Source organism: Phyllostomus discolor, chromosome 2 (assembly GCF_004126475.2).
Source record: "Phyllostomus discolor isolate MPI-MPIP mPhyDis1 chromosome 2, mPhyDis1.pri.v3, whole genome shotgun sequence".
NCBI classification, from domain to species: Eukaryota; Metazoa; Chordata; class Mammalia; order Chiroptera; family Phyllostomidae; genus Phyllostomus; species Phyllostomus discolor.
In genome coordinates this window covers 46,874,582-46,893,729 of record NC_040904.2, presented here as the reverse complement: position 1 = coordinate 46,893,729, position 19,148 = coordinate 46,874,582, and the positions used below count along the sequence as shown (strand labels likewise).

General features: G+C 40.8%; 1 protein-coding gene and 1 long non-coding RNA gene across 4 annotated transcripts in view; one reads left to right on the top strand and one right to left on the bottom strand.

The window, feature by feature from the left end:
• Positions 1-9,991: 9,991 nt before the first annotated feature.
• On the bottom strand, positions 9,992-13,725 carry LOC118498835. Its single transcript, XR_004901314.1, has 3 exons — positions 13,638-13,725; positions 13,361-13,507; positions 9,992-11,638 (listed from the first exon to the last, which is right to left on the bottom strand). It is a non-coding gene; the product is annotated as an uncharacterized LOC118498835 (long non-coding RNA).
• Positions 13,726-13,877: 152 nt separating this feature from the next.
• MASP1 (mannan binding lectin serine peptidase 1) overlaps positions 13,878-19,148 on the top strand; it is a 48,976-nt gene continuing 43,705 nt past the window's right edge. Inside the window, exon 1 of one of the 3 annotated variants that reach the window (XM_036017829.1) lies at positions 13,878-14,047. In XM_036017829.1, the coding sequence (XP_035873722.1) occupies positions 14,043-14,047 (5 nt within the window). In that variant the 5' untranslated portion in view covers positions 13,878-14,042. The remainder of the gene's footprint in view (positions 14,048-19,148) is intronic. The other 2 variants (XM_036017830.1, XM_036017831.1) reach the window with 2 other exon arrangements.

Here is a 19,148-nt window from a genome sequence, read left to right as displayed (position 1 = left end):
GCAAAAATGAGTGCATATTGTGTGATTCTATTTGCACAAAATTCTAGAAAGTGCAAACTCATATAGACTGACAGAAGCAAGATCAGTTCTTTTCTAGGGAAGCAGGGACAAGGTGGAGTAAGAAGGAGAGAGTACAAAGAGATACAGGAAACTCTGAGGGAAGTTGAATGTGCTCATCATTGTGATTGTAGTGATGGTTTCATAGCTGCAGAGATATTTTAAAGCTTATCAGATGGTAAGATTTAAACTAGTGTAACTTAGTTGATAACAAATACACCTCAGAAAAGCAAGTCTGAAAATAAAATAACATGAGCTACTGAGAAAACAGAACAGGTGAAAGAAGAGTATTTCTTAATTGATGAATAAAAATAATTTCCTGGTGAAGCCTCTATGAAAAACAGTATGGGGTTTCCTCAAAAATGTAAAGATAGACCCAGAGATTCCACTCCTGGGTATTTATCTAAAGAAACCCAAAACACTAATTTGAAAAAAAATATGTGTATCCCTTTGTTTACTGTAGCATTATTTACAATAGCCAAGATATGAAAGCAACCTAAGCATCCATCTAGAGGTGAATGGATTAAGAAGTGGTACAACTGTACAATGGAATACTACTCAGCCATAAAATCTTGCCATTTGCAACAACATGGGTGTACCTAAAGGGTATTATGCTAAGGGAAATAAGTCAGAGAAGACAGATGCCATATGATTTCACTCATATGTGGAATCTAAAAAACAAAATAAATGAGCAAACAAAACAGAAACAGACTCATAGATACAGAGAACAGGCTGATGGTTGCCAGATGGGAGAGAGGTTGGAGGGCTGGGTGAAAAAGGTGAAGGGAGCAAGAAACACAAATTGGCAGTTACAGAACAGTCGGGAGATGTAAAGTACAGTGTAGGAAATATAGTTGATAACATTGTAATAACCATTTATGGTGACAGATGGGTACTAGGCTTATCAGGGGATTACTTCACAAGTTAAAGAAGTATCTAACCACTATGCTGTACACCTGAAAATAATACAAAGCAATACTGAATGTAAACTGAATTGAAAACTAAAATTTCAAATAAACAAAAAATAAATAAGTAAAAAAAAAATAAACAAATTTGCCCGAGGCATAGCCAGCTATCCTGAGTGTAGTGTGTATATGTGTGCGAAGTATTTTTATTTTAAAAATCCTGCTTTCGAAAAAGTCGTTGTCACCCAGGTCTGCTGTGTTGTGACAACCAAAGTGTTTAAGTTTGCCCTACGGTTTGACCTGAGAGTGCCACCCGCCACAAGGTCCATGTGCTCCACACGCGCTGAGCTTCAGGCCAGACCGGCTCTGGGCGGGGTCTACAGGGAGGTCCTTCCCGCTGCTTCCCCACTGCTTCAGTGTCATCACATTTTTCCAGGGCCTGGGCGTGGTGTGAGATCAGGAGGCCTGGGTACTTAGATGTCATTGGCTCCCTGTTTATTCTCCAGCCTCTCACCCACTAGGTTCCACCTCCCACATTGCTATCAAACAGAAACTTTTTAAAACGCTATCTGATCGTGTTAGCCTCCATTTTAAAACCTTCTCATCCCCCCATTGCCTAAAAATTCAGGGGTCCTCAATCCTTTCAAGATTCTGGATCAGGGGTAAACTTTCCTCCTCTAGCCTGGCCCCTGAGCTCCCTACATCCTGGCTGCTGCTTGCCTTCCGGCTCTCTCCCTCTCAGTCAATGGTGCCAACACCATCTTAAGTCAGAATTCTGGGGGTTTGCTCGGCTGTCTCCCTCCCCCTCATTCCTCACTCTGAATTTGTGCCCAGGTTCAGGTTTTTTTTTCTTACAAAACTGTATTTTGCCTTTGCCCACTTGGCTCCATGTCCACTGCCACCACTCCGATCCCTCCATGTGTCCTCACTCCTAATCAGGGCTATTTTATGACTTTTATGGGTTCCTGGAACTTTTGCCTTTATGAACCCTTCATCCACAAAAGATAAAAAAATTATATTTTAGTGCTGCATTGGTATAGAGGCAAACACAATCCAGGCTGGATTCAAGTTATGTATTTATTATTATTTTGTGGGGTTTGTTCTGATTTTAAAAGAAATTAAAATTAAACATTTTCGTGGGCCCCAGGCCCTGTGCCCACTGCACCTGTTGGGTGCTGAATGGGCACTGGTCCTAATTACGGGTCCCAGCCCCTGACTGGCCTCCCAGTTTCCCCTCCTCAAATCCATTCTCCCCACAGCACCCAGAGAGACCTTTTCTCATTGTGAGTGAAACTGTGCTGCTCCCTTGATTAAGCACCCCTGACCGTGGCCTACAAGGCTGGGCACTAAGGGCTTTGCATTGTTACAGACACAAATCAAGCTTTTCTCCACGACGCCCTCCAGACAACTAATGGTTAAGTCTCGTACATCTCCTTCCATGCTTTCTTTTATGATATATGGAAAGTATATACAAAGGGTTTTGATATGTACTAAATATGTACAGTTGTGGGGGATGGCTATTGTTTTCATTAAAGAAACGACATCCTAAGGCACATATCATACTTCAACATGCCCTTTTCACTCAATACTAAGTCTTGGAGGTAAATCCATGTTGATACTTATAGATCTTTCTCATTTCTGCGAACTGAGTCTCCATATATTGTAGTATGAATGTGTTATATTTACTAATTACTCTATAATTTTCACCTTGACAAATAATGCTACAATAAACTTGCTTGCACATATGTTCCTCTAAAACAAATATCTTGAAATAAGAGTCTTGATTTATAAGATGTGTGCATTTTTAATTTACCAATCTTCCAATTTTCCTTTCAAGTGGTCATGCCACTTTACACTCCCATGTGCCTCACATGAGTGTGCCCATTTCTTCACAATTTCACCAACACTAACCATCTCTTACATCCTCCAGTAACGCTTCCTGAAAAGGACCGGCAAATGGCAAGCTTTTAGAGTCTGAATATGTCTTTCCTTCAACTTCACTCATAGAATCCTTTGATTGAGTGTAGAATGAGAGGTGTAAGGGATTTTTCCTTTTGCACATAAGATAATCTCTATTCCCCTCTTCTTCCGGGTGGAGGGTGAGAAATCTGCATATTAATCTAATTTCCACTCTTTTGGTAATTTTTAAGATTTTAATTTTATCCTTAATATGCTGAAATTTCACTATAAGGAATCTAATGTAATTTTATGTATGTCCCCACCTGGAGCTTGGCAGATTCTGATAATCTAAGAATTCTTGCCTTTTCTCAATTCTGGAAAATCCAAGACCAAATTTTTTTCCAAGTTTATTTGCTTTCCTTTCTCTTTCTTTAAATTTTAATAAAAATGCTATTAGACATATGTAGGACCTTCTGAATCTATACTTTATTTCTTTATACTTCTGATCACTTTATCTGGGGAAATTCTTTAGCCTAATTTTCCAAACAATTAATTAGTTCTTCATTGGGGCCATTTTTCTATTCATGCTTCTATTTGCACTTTATTTTTAATTTTAATAATTATATGTAGCCCTGGCTGGCATAGATCATTGGATTGATGCGGGCTGTGAACCAAAGTGTTGCCAGTTCGATTCCCAGCCAGGGCACATGCCTGGGTTGTAGACCAAGTCCCCAGTGGGGGCCTTGTGAGAAGCAACCACACATTGATGTTTCTCTCCCTCTCTTTCTTCCTCCCTTCCCCTCTCTAAAAATAAATAAATAAAATCTTTAAGAACAAACAAAAAACATAGAACTCAACTTAATTTGTAAAAAAATAATTATTATATTTAACATAATCATATTTAATAAAATATATTTTATAAATTGATATTGTTTCAATTTCACTAATTATTCAATTGTCTCTTTTTACATTTTAACTTGTTCTTATTTCCAATCTTTCTCCTCTTCTTGTTTCATAGATGATATTTCTCCTTTAGGTTTCTGGAGATAGCTTACTTTGAACTCCTGTTCTTATGGTTCTACTGACTCTATTGCCTCCCATGCAATTCTTCTCTTATTGAATTTACTATCTCTTTTCCATATAGAGGTTTTTAAAATATATATTTGTTAATTCTTGCTTGACAACCTTTCCGTAGATGGTTCCTACTCTTTCCCTAGTAACTTTATGTTACAGCCTAGTCAGCTTCCAGCTTCCCAGTAAGACCATCAAGGCTTCTGCACAGTCAGGATGGGTTCCCACTGCAGCCTCAGCTCACTGTTACAGGTAGCTTCTCCTCTCCTGCCCTCTGTTTACAGACTTTCTCATTTTCTCATCCACAGATTATTCCTTTTCTTGATTCTGAGTGCAGCTCTTCCTTTATTAATCTCATTTCTATGTTTTTCTTATTGTTTCTATGAATTGGGTATAGGAAGGGGGAATTTCCACATGTTGAAATACAGGTAATACAGTCCATCATTTGAAAACACCAACTCTCCAGTAGCTTATTTGTACTCATTCTATTCAACTTAACTACCACATCACCATGACTTGCACACTACTTTGTGTAAATTAGGCCCTTCTATTAGTCTCCGTCATAGAATTTTGTCCTCCTCCTTCCTACATAGCACTCACCACAGTTTGCAATTCTAGATGCAATTGTATGTTTACCTGTCTTGAGGATGACATGGATTTTTAAAAATTAGTTAAACCTCTTATGTATTTAAAAAAGCATTTATTTGTCCAAAGGTGCAAAAATATTGTTCAGATCCTTAAATTATTGTAGTGAATAAAATGCAAGTAGACAAATATTTGCTGTATAATTTGACACATGTAATAACTTCAAGTATGTGTAAGGAACAAGGTAGTGTTTATTTCTATGTTGGTTGGTCAGGGAAGATTTCCCAGAGAAGCTGACATTTAAACAAGATTTTGAAGGTTAAATAAGAGGAAGTTTTACAGACAGAAGAGGGAAAGACTACCATTCAAGACCAAGAGAACCAAGAGAGGTATGTGAGTACATGCAAGTACGAAAGACCATGATGGCATCTGGAATACACAACTAGTTTGGTATCAGTTCTAGACATTAATGTGTATGTTACAGTGTGCCGATTGCTGGGGAGAATATAGAGGTAAAAGAGCAGTCCATATAACAGAATTGTGGCAGTCAGGATAGTCTAGATTATCTGCAGTAACAAAGAATACCAGGAGTTCAGTGGCTTCCAATAGCAATTCTTTCTAACTCATACAAAGTCTGCCATGGTCCCAGGAGACTCTTCAGGGCAGCTGTTCTCCACATGTTGGCTCAGCACTGCAGGCTACTTCAATCTCATGACACCTCATGTCAACATGAGTCAGGTTCAAATGCTATTCTAAGACATTTTTATTTTACTCTGTAAACAAAGGAACACTCTGGAAAGTCTGGCAGAGAAAGAGAACAAATAAAACTTGTATTTTTATTAGAGTAGGACTGAAAGCAGAGAAACCAATTTAGGAGGTTGTTGAAATAGTCCAGTGAGACCAAATGAATCCCTTCACAAATGCAAGAGCATGGGGAATGGAAGACATGCATGATGATGGATTTTATAGATATTTATATGTAAACAATAGGGCATTGATTGATGGCATATGAGAAGAAAGAGAAACATAAATCAGGATGACAGTCAAATACCTGGCTTTGGTTTCTGAGTTGATGGTGATTCATGAACACAGTCGGAACAGAAGAATGAGCAGGTTGGGAATGAAAACATAACAACTTCTGCCCACTGTAACCTTCAGATGAAAGCAGGAGTAGACATTTGATTTGTGGGTAAAAAAACATGGGGAGATTTGGGGATAAAAATAAATTTTCTAAGTGACCACTATGTAACACTATTTAAAACTATAGTGGTAGAGTATATGAGAAATATTCAGAAAGAATGATTAAAGCTGAGTTTCTGAGCTTCCCCACCTCACAGGGGCCATTAAGCACCAGAAATTATATGCCAAGCTTTAAGAATATGTGAAGATTTAATTTTTTTCTTAGAAGACAGCCTGTTTCACAGATGTTTATTAAGATCTTATTATGTGCAATCAAAGACACAATTCTTGGTACAAGGAATACAGCAATAAACAAAAAATACGAAAAAACTTGTCCACTTGGAGACTGAGTTATTCTAATGGGTGGAAAGCAAGCAACAAATAAATAAATAATTAAAATAAATACTATCTTAGGTGGTGATTAGCACCATAAGGAAAAATGAAACACGATACGGGTATAGCAACTGTGGGAGGGACTAGAATTTGTAGAACAGTGGTTGGGTAGGAACTCACTGAAAAGGTGACACATTTAGAAAGAACTGAAGGAGCTGAGGGAGTGAGCTCTGAGGACTTTGGGGCTTATTCCAGACAGAGGGAGCCTAGCTTTCATTAGATTCTCAGTGATTCACCAGAAAGATGAAAAATGATTCCTCTGAAGTAAGAAGAGAGCTAAGAAACAGGTAACAAAAAATAATATAATGAAGAATGCTGGTGATTGGTTGTGGGATTCAGAAAAGATGTAAAGCCAAAAGAATCTGACTGACTGGAAGAAAATGGAGTGGGGTCAAATGATTGGATGTGTTGGTAAGGTTGAAGTCTAACTATGGAGTTATAGAAGGAGCCAAAGACCTAGAAAGATAGAAGATGGTGGTCAAAGAATAGGGCATTATGAGCTTAAGATTTCAGAGGTGGATATGGCTATGGGTATAGTATATGGCTAAGGTGAAATGGGAAAAGTCATCATTGAAGATGAGGTGGTCAAGGATCAACATCACTCAGGACATCAGGAGAAATTGGAAAGGAAAAATAAGCAATAGTGTCCTGTACCTAAGGTCTTAATGAAAAGAACAAAAGATAAGACTAAAAGGTTGGAAGGTCATTCACAGAGATGAGTACAGTGTGCCAGAGTGATAAAAGAGCAGGGGAATTTGCAAGGAAGGTGGAAAAGTAACGGTCAAGAAACAGCCACAAAGAGTTAGAGAAGTGAGAGCCCTGACTTCTCTGTGATCTGAGTCCTGCCCCCTGCGCTGTCTCACCTCAGTTCCCCATCTGTTTTTTAAGGCCTAGTAAACCCACCCTGTGGTTTGATCCACTTGATCCATGGAACCTTGGCATCTGAGGAACCTCTGAGAGAGAGGGTATTGACTATGAATGGAGAGCAACTATAACTGATACGAAATGGATTTAGGTGAGCAAAGGTAAGGGATATGCATATGGTGTATTAGTTTCCCAGGGCTGCCATAAAAAATACCATAAACTAGGTCACTTAAATTGCAGGAATTTATTTTCTCACAGTTCTGAAGGCTAAAAGTCTAAGATCTCCAAGGTGTTGGCAGGTTTGGTTTCTTTAGAGACCGCTCTCCTGGGCTCACAGATGGCTGCCTTCTTGCTGTGTCCTCACAAGGTCATCCCTCTGTGTTGTCTATGTCCTAACCTCCTTCCTATGAGAACATCAGTCATATTGGATGAGAGCCCACTCTAAGAATCCCCTTTTAATGTAATCACATTTTTAAAGGCCCTATATCCAAATACAGTCATATTCTGAGATACTAGGGGTTAGAACTTTAACATATTAATTGGGTGGGGCATAATTCAACCCCTGACAAATTATGTAAGTTTCAAGTTCTTAAGAACCCCAGGATTCTCCCCTGTACATCATCTTCCCCAACACTACCATGAGGAGAAATAATCAAATAAGAAACCAGGTACCCTGTGTTACCAGCTAGGCTAGTACAAGGTTCACAGAATCAAGCTCTTCAGTAAAGGTTGGTTAGATGGCAAGGCTCTCTTTGGTCAGAAGTTCAAGTAGCCCATCCCACCTCCTGCTAGTTTAAATCTTAATCTTCCCTCCTCCCATCCTTTGGCCAGGCCCGAGAGAAACAAGGTCAAAGAGAAAGCCAGAATTACCTAAAAGGAGCTGGTTCCAAGTTGTTTTTTTCACTGAATGAAATCAGGCAGAAAGCAGAAGTTGGTGTGTGTGCCTGGTTGACTCACTTTCACTGCTCACTAGTAAAATTAGACTCGAGTTTGGGGAAGAAGGAGGAAGACAATAGAAATCAAGTTAGGCTGAGAGGTTGGAAAAGGAAAGAGGAATTCCCTCTTACATAGATATGAAGGAGGTTCTATAACCCATAAGCCTAATGGCAGCTAAGAATGCATGAAGATTTTGCTCCTCAAGAGAAGTCAAACCACCTTAGCGTACCTCTTCACTTGACAATACTGTATGGTAGAGAGCCAGACTGTGATGGCCGGGCAAGGGTCTTCAAAAAACAGTTTCTGTTTAAAATACTTAGTCTGAAATAGAGTGGCCTATAATCAGGGGTCAAGTCAAGAACATGCATAAAGGACCGTTGGACAAAGATGACGGGGAGGAAGGATTGAATGTGGGAGGTGGGGGGTGGGTAGGGCAGAGGAGAGTAATGAGGGAAAATGGGAACAAATGTAATTGAACACCAATAAAAACAAAATTTAAAAAATGAAAAAAAAAAGAGTGAGGGCTATGGAAATCTGAGTTCATGGTCTCAGCCTCACCATATAATTTCTATGCAACCCTGGACAATGTATATCTCTCTCCTCAGGGACTAAATTACCTCTTCTCAATATTATTAATCATGCATACAAAATAGAGATGATAATTTATGGCATCTACTGGCTATTTTGAGAATAAAATGAGTCATAACAGAGAAGCATTCTTCTTGGGATACCTTTTTCTGTTTTGTCTTAGAGGTCATCCTCTTTTTAAAAACTACTTTAGGATCTTTTAAGCTTTCATCTGGTCTTAATAGTAGTGCAATAGATATCATTCTACACACTGAGACAGAGATGCCATAAAGTGTTTGAGTAGGGATGCACTTAAAAAAATAAAACAAAACACCTAGTCTAACATTATCAGTGTGAATTAGAAACTCAAAACCCAGGAGGACAGAGGAAAAGCTCAAGGCTTCACACTGGGTTGGAGCAAAATGTGGCCTCCATTCCCGGCACCTGGACTCACTGGCCAGTCCTCTTCCCCTGGGAGTCCCCCCTCTAGGCTGATGCTTCCAACACATAGTCATCTGTCTTCACAATTTGTTTCATATACATAAATGCCACCTATGTTATTATTTTTAATTTTTTTTAATTTAAACTGAATTTGGATTTATTTTTTTAACTAAAATCCACATACTTGAAAACATGGTACTGTCACAAATATAAAAATAATGAATAAAAAAAGTGGTGAATTCTAGCCTCCACAAGACTCTGAAACTGACACCTGTCTCCCCCCGGGCAAAAAGGAAAATAGCAGCCATGGCATAATGCACCACCTTGAGACTTTCTTCATCAGGAGTGAAGGAGAAGTTTAAAAGGCAGGACTTTTTTGGCATATGATGGAAATGGACATTGAGGGTTGACCCGTACAATTCCCATTCCACCCCTTGTCTTTACTGCCTACCTCTGATAATACAAACTATCAAACTCTTGAAGTTAGCAGTGGCGGTAGAATTTAGCTACGGCCTGTAAGACATAAAGAAAAGTATCCCAATGCTACCTTTTCCTCTTCCTTTTTTTTAATCCTTAGACACCTGCATGACATCTGGAGTTACTGCAGCTATTTTGAAAGCATGAGGTGACAAGCATGACCATAAAAGCCCAAATTCTAAGCCTGGCAGAGCAGAAAGAAAGAAAACAATGTTGAATAGCTGCCCCAGAACTACCTCCCTCCTCACTTCTTGCTATGTAAAGACAACAAATTCTATCTATTTCAGCATTAGTCAAGGTTTCTCTTATTACTTACCAAACTGAATCTTAACTGATCTGTTTATTAATTCCTTGTATATGGCACCCCAAATAAGCTTGACACTACTGGTGGTATGTCTTTCATGCTTTGGGAGACCCTTCTGTGAGAAAGCCTGTGTTGGTTTGCTAAAGCTGCCATAACAAAATACTGCAGATTGGGCAGCTTACACAGCAGAAATTTACTTTCTCACAGTTTTGGAGACTAGAAGTTCAAGATCAAGGTGTTCTTTTGAGGCATCTCTCTTTCGCTCACAGATGGCTGCCTTCCTGCTATCTCCTCACATGTTTGTTTTGTTTTCCCTGTGTTATCTGTGTCCTCATCTCCCCCTTATTATAAGGACACCAGTTAGATTAGATTCTCCCCCACACTAAGAGCCCTGCTTTAAGTTAATCATCTCTTTAAAGACCCTCTTTCGAGTTAGTCATATTCCAAGGTACAGGGAGTTAGGGCCTCAACACGTGAATTTTGGAGGGATACAATTCAGCCTATAAAAGAGTCTAAGAGCTTATTTGTTTAATAACACCTATTTTTTTCTTCCCTGAAAACTTGTGGTCACATAACTTGGCTCAGGAATGTTCAAAGTTCACAGGGAGGGTCAGGAATTTGCAGATGAGAGGAAAGTGTCTTTAATTTGGGTTCAGAAAGACTGGGCTCTAAATATTGGTCACCCTCTTGCTGACACATTTAGTCTCTCTGAACCTCAGTGTCACGATCTGTAAAGATTTGGGAAAATTATTTGTAATAAGGTATATGGAAGTACCTGGCACATACTAAGGATATTTCATCAAATCCAAAATCCCAGCACTTATAAGATGCACCATTTATGTTGTATGTACCCAAAATGGCAAGATTGTGCCATGGGAGTCATGGAAGTTTTTTAAATTACAGACTTAGGAGCCCCACCTCAGACTCCTAAACATGAATCTGGGATGAAGTTCAGGAATTGGTATTTTTAAATTCTCCAGATGATTCAGACAATCTGATAGGCTCTGAAGCAATGGCTTTCAGCATAGGTCAGTCAATGTGTTGAACAACCTAAATTTTAATTCTACGCTGTGATCTTTGGGGCTATTTATCAGTTTCTTGTATATTCTATAGAAAGCTTGGATTTCAGGCTTTGCCAACAAAAACCCATTGCCCAGATTCCTTACATTTTCTAACACATTCACGGAATTCCAGAAGGTCCAGTCTCGGGAGATACATTTAATAAATACTTCAGTAGAACATGTAAACTAAGTCTTTTCTAGTAGTAGAAATGCTGTGGTGTTGCCTCTCCTTATAGTAGTTTTCTGATCCCTCCCCTTGACTATACCCTGAGGGTGTTGGGCCCACATCTCCCATTCTATGCTTTTATGATCTGAAATGGCATACTGTTAGTTACTCCTTAGTCACTTCTATGCATATTTTAAACTTCTTGGTGAAACTTTTAAAAAGTATTCTTAAATATTCTTAAAAAGTATTGTTTTGAATACCAGCATTTGAATGCTGATTAATGGGATGCTATTATGACAAGAGTTAAAGCCAGTGTCAAGATTAGAGGGCCACTCTGGATACTTTGATTGCTTTGTAGGTCATTAGCAATCCACCTGGCCACCTTCACTGCGCTAGCCTCCCACAGCCCTCCAGCCCACATTTATATGCGTTCATAATTTCAACAGAGTTCAATCCCTATTTCACAGTGGAGCACAGTGATGCCTCTCCTCCCCCTTCCCGCATTGAGAACCTAGGTGACCTGCCCAAGGTTTCGTTCAAATTAGCCTACCGTTATTGAGCCTGTGTTCAGACCACTGCATTCCCATTCCCCCCACTCCTGCATCTGTTAATGACGCCACAGGGAGTTTTTATCAAAGCCACAGGACAGTATCACTAATGTAGTCCAACCCAATGGGAAACGTCCCCAAGCCACATCGTTCTTGTTTTCATGCAGACTCCATCACAGCCTTGGCTGTCGCCCAAAAAAGCACATATCAGGTCTGCTGTATATTGGCAGAACTTTGGCTTAGAACATATTTCAAATGCCTCCCATTGAACATTGGCAGCCTTGAAAAAACACAGCCAGGGAATTATTCCAGGAGCCCCAATTGCTCTATGACACTTTACAAGGAGAAGCTGATGGCTTTCCCTCCCAAGCTCTTCCCCCTCTGCCCCAAGTACATGACTGCATTTCCCAGTATGTGCCCTAGATGAGGAGAGGCCAGCTGAGCTGCAGGGTGAATGGAGGGAATGTCTTTAATGGGCAGAGCCCTCTGCACAGTGCAGTGTGCCTTGCGCCAAGTTATTTCTCCTTCAGCTTTAAAACCCTTGTGTATTCCAAGAGAAATGTAGTCCATGTGTTTCTGATTCATTTACACTTAAATTATTAAAATGTTGTTTTGTGAAAGTTATTTGATGTCTAAGGAGCTTGTGAGTCTTCTTAATGGGACTTTTAAATGTTTTTTTTTTCTATTCTGCCTGAAACACAAAAGCAACATTCCGTTGAAACAGTGCCTAAGAACAAACCTATTCTCTCATCCCATGTACTTGTGCCCACATTATCAACCACAGTCTCTTAATAATGCCAGGGTTGGCAATGCTGGCATTTGAATGTGTTAAAATAGAGAAACTGGAGAGAAAATGGAGCAAGGAGGATTTCAGTCAGATTCAAGCAACTGTTCCCTAAAATGTCTAAAGCAAGGTGGAGAGTACATTCATGTGAAATCTTGGTTAGAACAGGTGGTAGCCATTTCTCGGGCACACCCCTGGACAGCTAGAAAAGCATGTTACAAGTATAATCTCACTTAAGCCCTGTAGCAGCCCCTATTTTGTAGATAAAAAAAAAAAACAGAATTAAAGATGTTAGCATTGGGCCTAAAGTGCACAGCTGGCAGAGAGAGAAAGGATAGATCACAACTAAATTCTCACTCTGACTCTAACTCTGTTTTCAAAATGCCTTCAACTGAGGTTTTCTGTGGATGTTGTAAGAACTGGAAATGCTCTCTGCATTGTAATAATGAGAAGCAGTACAATATAATCAGTCAGAGCTCAGATTTTTCCCTCATTGTTTTCTAGCTGTGTGACCTTGCGTGAGTTACTTAACCTCTCTGAGCAGTTTCATTATCTATAAAATGGGGACACTATTACTACCCACCTATATGAGGTATAAAGATGATTGGATAGAATTAACACATTGCCAGAATAGCACCTGATGCGTAGTGCTTAGTAGATGTTAACTATTAGTGGAAACAGTAGTAAGGAGTAACAATGAGCTGGGTAATCTTGTCATGTAAACTCTCTGAGCCTCAGTTTCCTCATTTTTAAAATGAGCAAGATGGTATAACCCTCACAATTTTGTGGGAGTAATTGAGATGACATTTATGTATCTCTCTGTGCCTAACGTAGAACAGCTGTTCAGTACAATCTAGTTTTCACGCCCATTTGATTGTTATTACCGTGAGGGGAGTGATTTTATTATTCAGCTCAGCGCAGATGTGCTGCTGATTTTCCCACAAACCTGCATGTAGACCCTCGGACAGGCCTGGCTCTCCCTGCACCCCTGGGTATGGGGTGTCCGTGCTTCGGAGGACCCTCTCTGGCTGTAGCAGACCTCACACAGACTGACTTGGTAAACAGCACAAGCTCTGTGTTTAAGTGGGAAGAACAAGGAGCCCGCTGGAGGACCTGCACTCACATTCTGGACTCTGCTCACATGAAAACTTGTGTTTGTCCACAGACTTGGGGATTGGGGTCTGTTTTCTTTCCCAGTGTGGACTTTAGAAGTGCCTCCTTAGTTGGTTATTTCTGTTTACTTGGCGTCCTTTTGCCTTTTTGCGGTGTCCTGAAAAAGAGCAGAAAGCTATAGCCATCTGGAAAGGGAGACTGAAGAGAAATTAGACTTTATCCCCCTCCACCCTCCACACACACACACACACACACACACACACACACACACACAGTGACAAAAATACCTATGTGAGTGTCTCAGTTATTTTCTCTCAGGGACTGGAGCCAGCCACACAGGATAAAGGAGGGAACTGGAGGAACAGATCTCTCAAGGAAGACAGATTCTGTTCTGTCAGGTTCTTCGGAGTGTGTGTAAGAGGGAGTCAGAGCAGAGAGAGAGAGAGAGAGAGAGAGAGAGAGAGAGAGAGAGAGAGAGAGAGAGAGAGAAAGGCAGAGTGAGAGAGGGGGAGAGGGGATCTGTTGCAGGCAGGGGAAGGCGTGACCTGAATGGAGAATGCCAGCCAATTCCAGAGACACACAGGGACCTCAGAACAAAGATAAGGCATCGCTGACACATCGGGGACGAGCTCACAGACAGCTCAGGTCGGGGGAACCAGGGCCAGGCAGCAAGGAGCACTCAAAGCAGGAAAATGAGGTGAGTGCCAGGGCTGGAGTGGGCACCGCGTCCCTTCGGTGACCTGGTGTCAAGTAGCCCTGCGGGGTCTGACCTTGTCCCTGGGCTGACTCACCTTCGTGTCCTGCGGGTGATACCAAGGGTTTCTTATCAATCGTCGGGGCTCTGAGAGGCAAACGTGGGCTGGGGCGCCTTCCCCGGGACTCCGGAGACCTGCAACTTGAAACGGGAGACTTCGTGCAAATCCTGCCCGGGGCTGCGGAGGCTCCGATTTCTCCCCCTGCCAGCGTAGGGTGCTGCCTGCTGGCGAGCGTGGCTTTCCTCCTGTTGCCCACAAGGCTCGTTTTTTGTTTTCCTCCTCTGCAAAGAGCATTGGCTTATCTCTCCCAACACTTTGTGAGTTAGGTATGTGTTTGTATGTTTATTTGTTCTGACCGGAAAAGAAACCAGCTTCCCACAGCTCAGCTCTGCGGTTTCTTAAACCTGCAGGACTTGGCCAGTCAAAGCCTCAATTTGAAAAACTAAAACCCTGTCCCCATTTTACAGTTTCCTATGAATTTGTAAATTCCTTACTGAAATCAGAGGTGGCTGGTGGCATGAATCAGGCTACCAATTGAACCAAATGGCTCTTAAAAGGGATACCACAATTTTTTTTTTAAAGAAGCGTTTGGAGTTCTGAACCTAAGACTTTAAATTCTAATTGTTTTTATGCTCTTCAACATTTCCTATTCCTCAGCCTATACTTAGAGTTACTGGATCCTTTCTACTAGACATTTTTTGTAAGTTTTCCTCTGCAAGTCTCAAAACCCTAACACTGTAATTATTTTTACTACTTATAAGTGTTAATGCTGTTAAAAATACCCAAAAAAGAAATGAAAAACACTCCAGGTTTGTTAGGTCCCTAAACACCTCTTTTGCCATTGATTTTCTTCTCAATTGAAAAAGGGGTTCTGTTTGTTTCTCTTTTGCAAAGTCACCTAGCGGACCTTCAGACTGTGGACCCTTTGAACTCAGGTTACCCGTGGTTCAGAGGGGTGATCAGGTCTCTAAGGTTAATTCAATCATTCTGTTCTTTTTAAATCCGTCGTAATTTTAGATCTGCCATCTAAGTTCATTTTCCTTTCTCCTAAAAGAGATGGAATCTATGCCATCTCCATGGAATGACAATTTGATTGATCTGTCACTGTTTGAACCCCACCCTACCGCCCAGCGCCTCAGTCATACCAAACTCCAGGGCCGATTAGCAGTTCTGTGTCTTTGTGTTTACTCTTCCCTTAACCCCAAATGTCCCTTCCTCTTGTTTTCTACCCAGGGGGCCAGATTGCCCCAGTCAGGTCAGACATTGCCTCCTCTCTCCTAGCCCACATCCCCAGAGTAGCATCCCTTCCTTTGTGCTGTCTCTCTGCTTTGGGGCTACATCTCTTCCTGTCTTTGTAACATTTCCTTGTTTAAAACTCCACCATCCCTCCCAAGACTGAATGTGTCTTAAGGTACAGAATCTATGTCTTGTTCATATTTGTATGCCTGGTACCTAGCATAATATCTGCTTTCTATTAGGCATTCAATAAATATTGGCTGAATTGAATTCGGTTGTTAAATTGGAAAAGTGCTATTGAAAAAGTGCTCCATTAGAAGTTTTCAAGGAGTCTTGCCTCACATGGAAGGGCATTTCAGAGTTTACAAAACACTTTTTTATAGACACTGTCTCATCTGGTCTTCAGATTTTGGATAAGGTAAGGATTTATGGAAAAGTGAGGATAAAAGCAGGTAACAATTTACCCAAAGCCACATGGATGGTTTTTGAAAGGCTCAGACCTAAACTTGGATCTTTGGTTTCCCAGTCCATGATTTTTTCTACTATATTCTATCAGACTCTCAACCGAGTGTAACATTCTATACTGGCAGCTCTCACTCCTAGCTGCACATTAGAATCATCTGTAGTGCTTTAAAGTGCCAAGGACTAGACCGCACTTCAGACCAATTAAACTAGAATCTGTTGGGCAGGGGCTTTGGTATTGGTATCTTAAAAAATTTTTTTTCACATAAAGCCATGGGTTTTTGAGTTATTTTTCACAGGATTAATTGCTTTGGCCAGATGCCTGGGTATATGGGCATGGACCCAGCTTCCTCTGTGAGCTTTGGTTATTCCCTTCTTCTGTTGAAACTAATTCACCATATGGTATTGGGTATGCCATGTCACCTCTTGGGGTATCCTTTTCATCATCTGTCAAGTAAGGGTGTTGTCAAAGGGATCTATACAGTCCCTTTCAAGTCTTCAATTCAGAAACAGTCTGGGTGTAGCGTAGGTTGAAATGGGGGGACTGAATGGAGAGGATAGAAACTACCACACATTGCACAACCACTGATCTGTGCAGGCATTTTCGTGCATTCCCGATAGCCTGCTCCTGCAGTAGAGCCAATGAAATCTCATCTTTAGATGTTACTCTTGACATTTCGAGCAAATGTAGCTAAACTTTTTTGATTAGCGAGAGAATAGATAGCAGGTGTCAGAAATTGTACAGCCGGTGCCTGGTGCATAAGAAGCCAAAAACTCTCAGAGAGTGTGACGGGGAATGAAAACCGCCACTTACATTCTTTGATTTGCAGACCCTAAAGCAAGGCAGCATATGTTCAAGCCCATTATGTGCAAGGAGATATTTGTTTCATATGTTCAACTGTTTTGAGATGCAAACAAAATAGAACAGAAAGATTCATAAGCCTTCCTCCCACGCTAACCAGTTGTCTACACAGCATGGTTCCGGGCCTCCAGGGTTGTCAGCAGCCAGCCCTTGATGGACCTGCATTAGGAGGCTCAGAGTCTCCTCCATGTGGTCTGGAAAAGCAGACATGGAGAAAGCTGACCTTTCATCCTTGCATAATTTGGATGTTGCCATTGCAGGGAAATCCGCTTTGGGAGCCAATGCTAACTCCTACCCCTTGCTTTTCGGGAAGCAGCATGATAAAGTAATCATAACTAATGTTTGCCCAGGGCTGGACAATTAACAGAGTACTTTCTAACCCTCCTTTACTCTGAAGCAGCGCTACTGGGAAGTCATTATTATCACAGATGGATAAAGAAATTGAAACCTTACATGACCTCCCCAAGATGGATCAGATAAATGAAGTCAAAGATAGGACTTGAACCTAGTTCTTCTGACCCAGGACCCAGCACTCTCCCCCTCACCCTCTCCATCTGCCCCCATACTCCCCCCACCCCAGGCAGCATTGACCAAGAGCTCCCTCCCATACTGACATTGGTACATTCCTCCCTTGAAAGTAGGACTGCCTGGGCCCTGAAAGTGAGAGTTTCAAGACTCAGCTTTCCTACAAATCCACGGGAGACTTGGACTCATGCCTTGCCTTCTCTCTGCCTCTCAGGCCCTTCCTCCAACAGAGTGCTTTAAAAAATATTGACCCTGGCAATTGGATTAAAACATTTTGTTTCTTTAGTTGCATCTCACATGTTGCTATTGTAGAGGACTTGGAAAAAATTTAAATAACTTTATTGTTTTCTTTTTATTGAAAAAATAGTACAGGTCCTTCTAAACAGATTTTAATATTTTGTATACACAAAAATAAACTTAAAAATATTCATATTCCCCCTTCGGTGATAACCATTGTTAACACCTTAGTGATATCCCTCTAGGTATTTTTGCACTTACCTATTTACCTTTTATGTAAATACTATATGAGAAACTAGATAATATATATGTGTGTATATATATAGATATATATAGCTATCTTGTGTTTACACACTCAAAAATTCATGTACATACATTTGTACACTTGGTACAGAAGGTTGGAGACAGCTTCCTGATTAGCAAAGATGTAACTATTAATCCTAAAATGCTCATATCATTTCCCAGCATTGACTTTTTTGGTTATGTAAGACTGTGCCCCCCCCCTTTCATTCATTCATTCATCCATCCATCCACATAGTCATTCAGTCATCATCTATTATATGTCAGGCTGTACCATATATAGTTATATATGTATATAAAATCTTGAATGGTCATGTGAGTCCTATAATTAGAAATTATAATCCTCATTTCACATATGAGGAAACTGGAGCTCAGAGAGACTAGTTACCCAAGATTTCATGGCCTATAAGTAGTGGAATTGGGATTTGAACCTGAATACATCTAACTTCAGGGGCTGTGTTTCTAAAGCAGTGTAGTTTGATACATGCTCTAATGGAAGAGTGTACTGCCAAGAGTTGTGGAGTGAAAGATACTCCATAGCCTGGGAAGCTTTGAGCTTGATGGTGGAGGACAAATAAGACAATCAAGTGAGGAATGATCGGCATGTGCAATGGGACGCAGGCATGGATGGGCATGGCATGCTGCCAGAATGACATGCCAGAGCATGGCTGGCACCAAGATGAAGCTAGTCAGGCAGATGAGCACTAGATCAAAAAGGGCTCATCAGCCATCCCAGGAGCAGATGTTTTACCCTGCAGGCACAGTGGAGCAGCATGGTCACATCTGTGTTTTAGAAAATCAACTTTGGTGGAAGATTGCTGAATGGTAATAAGTGGGGGCAGGGAAATCACTAAGGATGCAGTAGCACTAGTCCACAGTAGAACATTTAAATTAATTGACCATGGATAGCAGAATAAATAGGACTTACAGGAGAAGTTGATGAGCCAGGTTTGTGATGTTTGAGTTCAAGGTTCTTAGGTCTTGCTGCAAGAGAAAGGAGGTCAATCTGTTAGATCCCTGGTGTGGTGTATATTGACCATTAGGGCTTTGACCAGCCTTGGACATTCTGCCTCTTTATTGCATCAGCCACTTTAGGTGTGTTCTGTACGTTTTACTGAGTTTTCCTCATCCCTAATGCAACTCCTGTAACAGTCCATTGTCTTTGATTCCTGCAACTAGACACAAATGATAGGATTTTGATCCTTTTATAAGAACATACACCAAGAGAGAAAAAAACTTTTTTTACTCATTGTTTTAAAAAAAGGGATTTTATTTATTTATTTTTAGAGAAGGAGGAATGTAGGGAGAAAGAAAAGGAGAGAAACATTTATCTGTTGTCCCTCATGCACGCCCCATCCAGGGGCTGAACCTGAAACCCAGCCATGTGTCCTGACCCGGAATCAAACTGGCCACCTTTCACT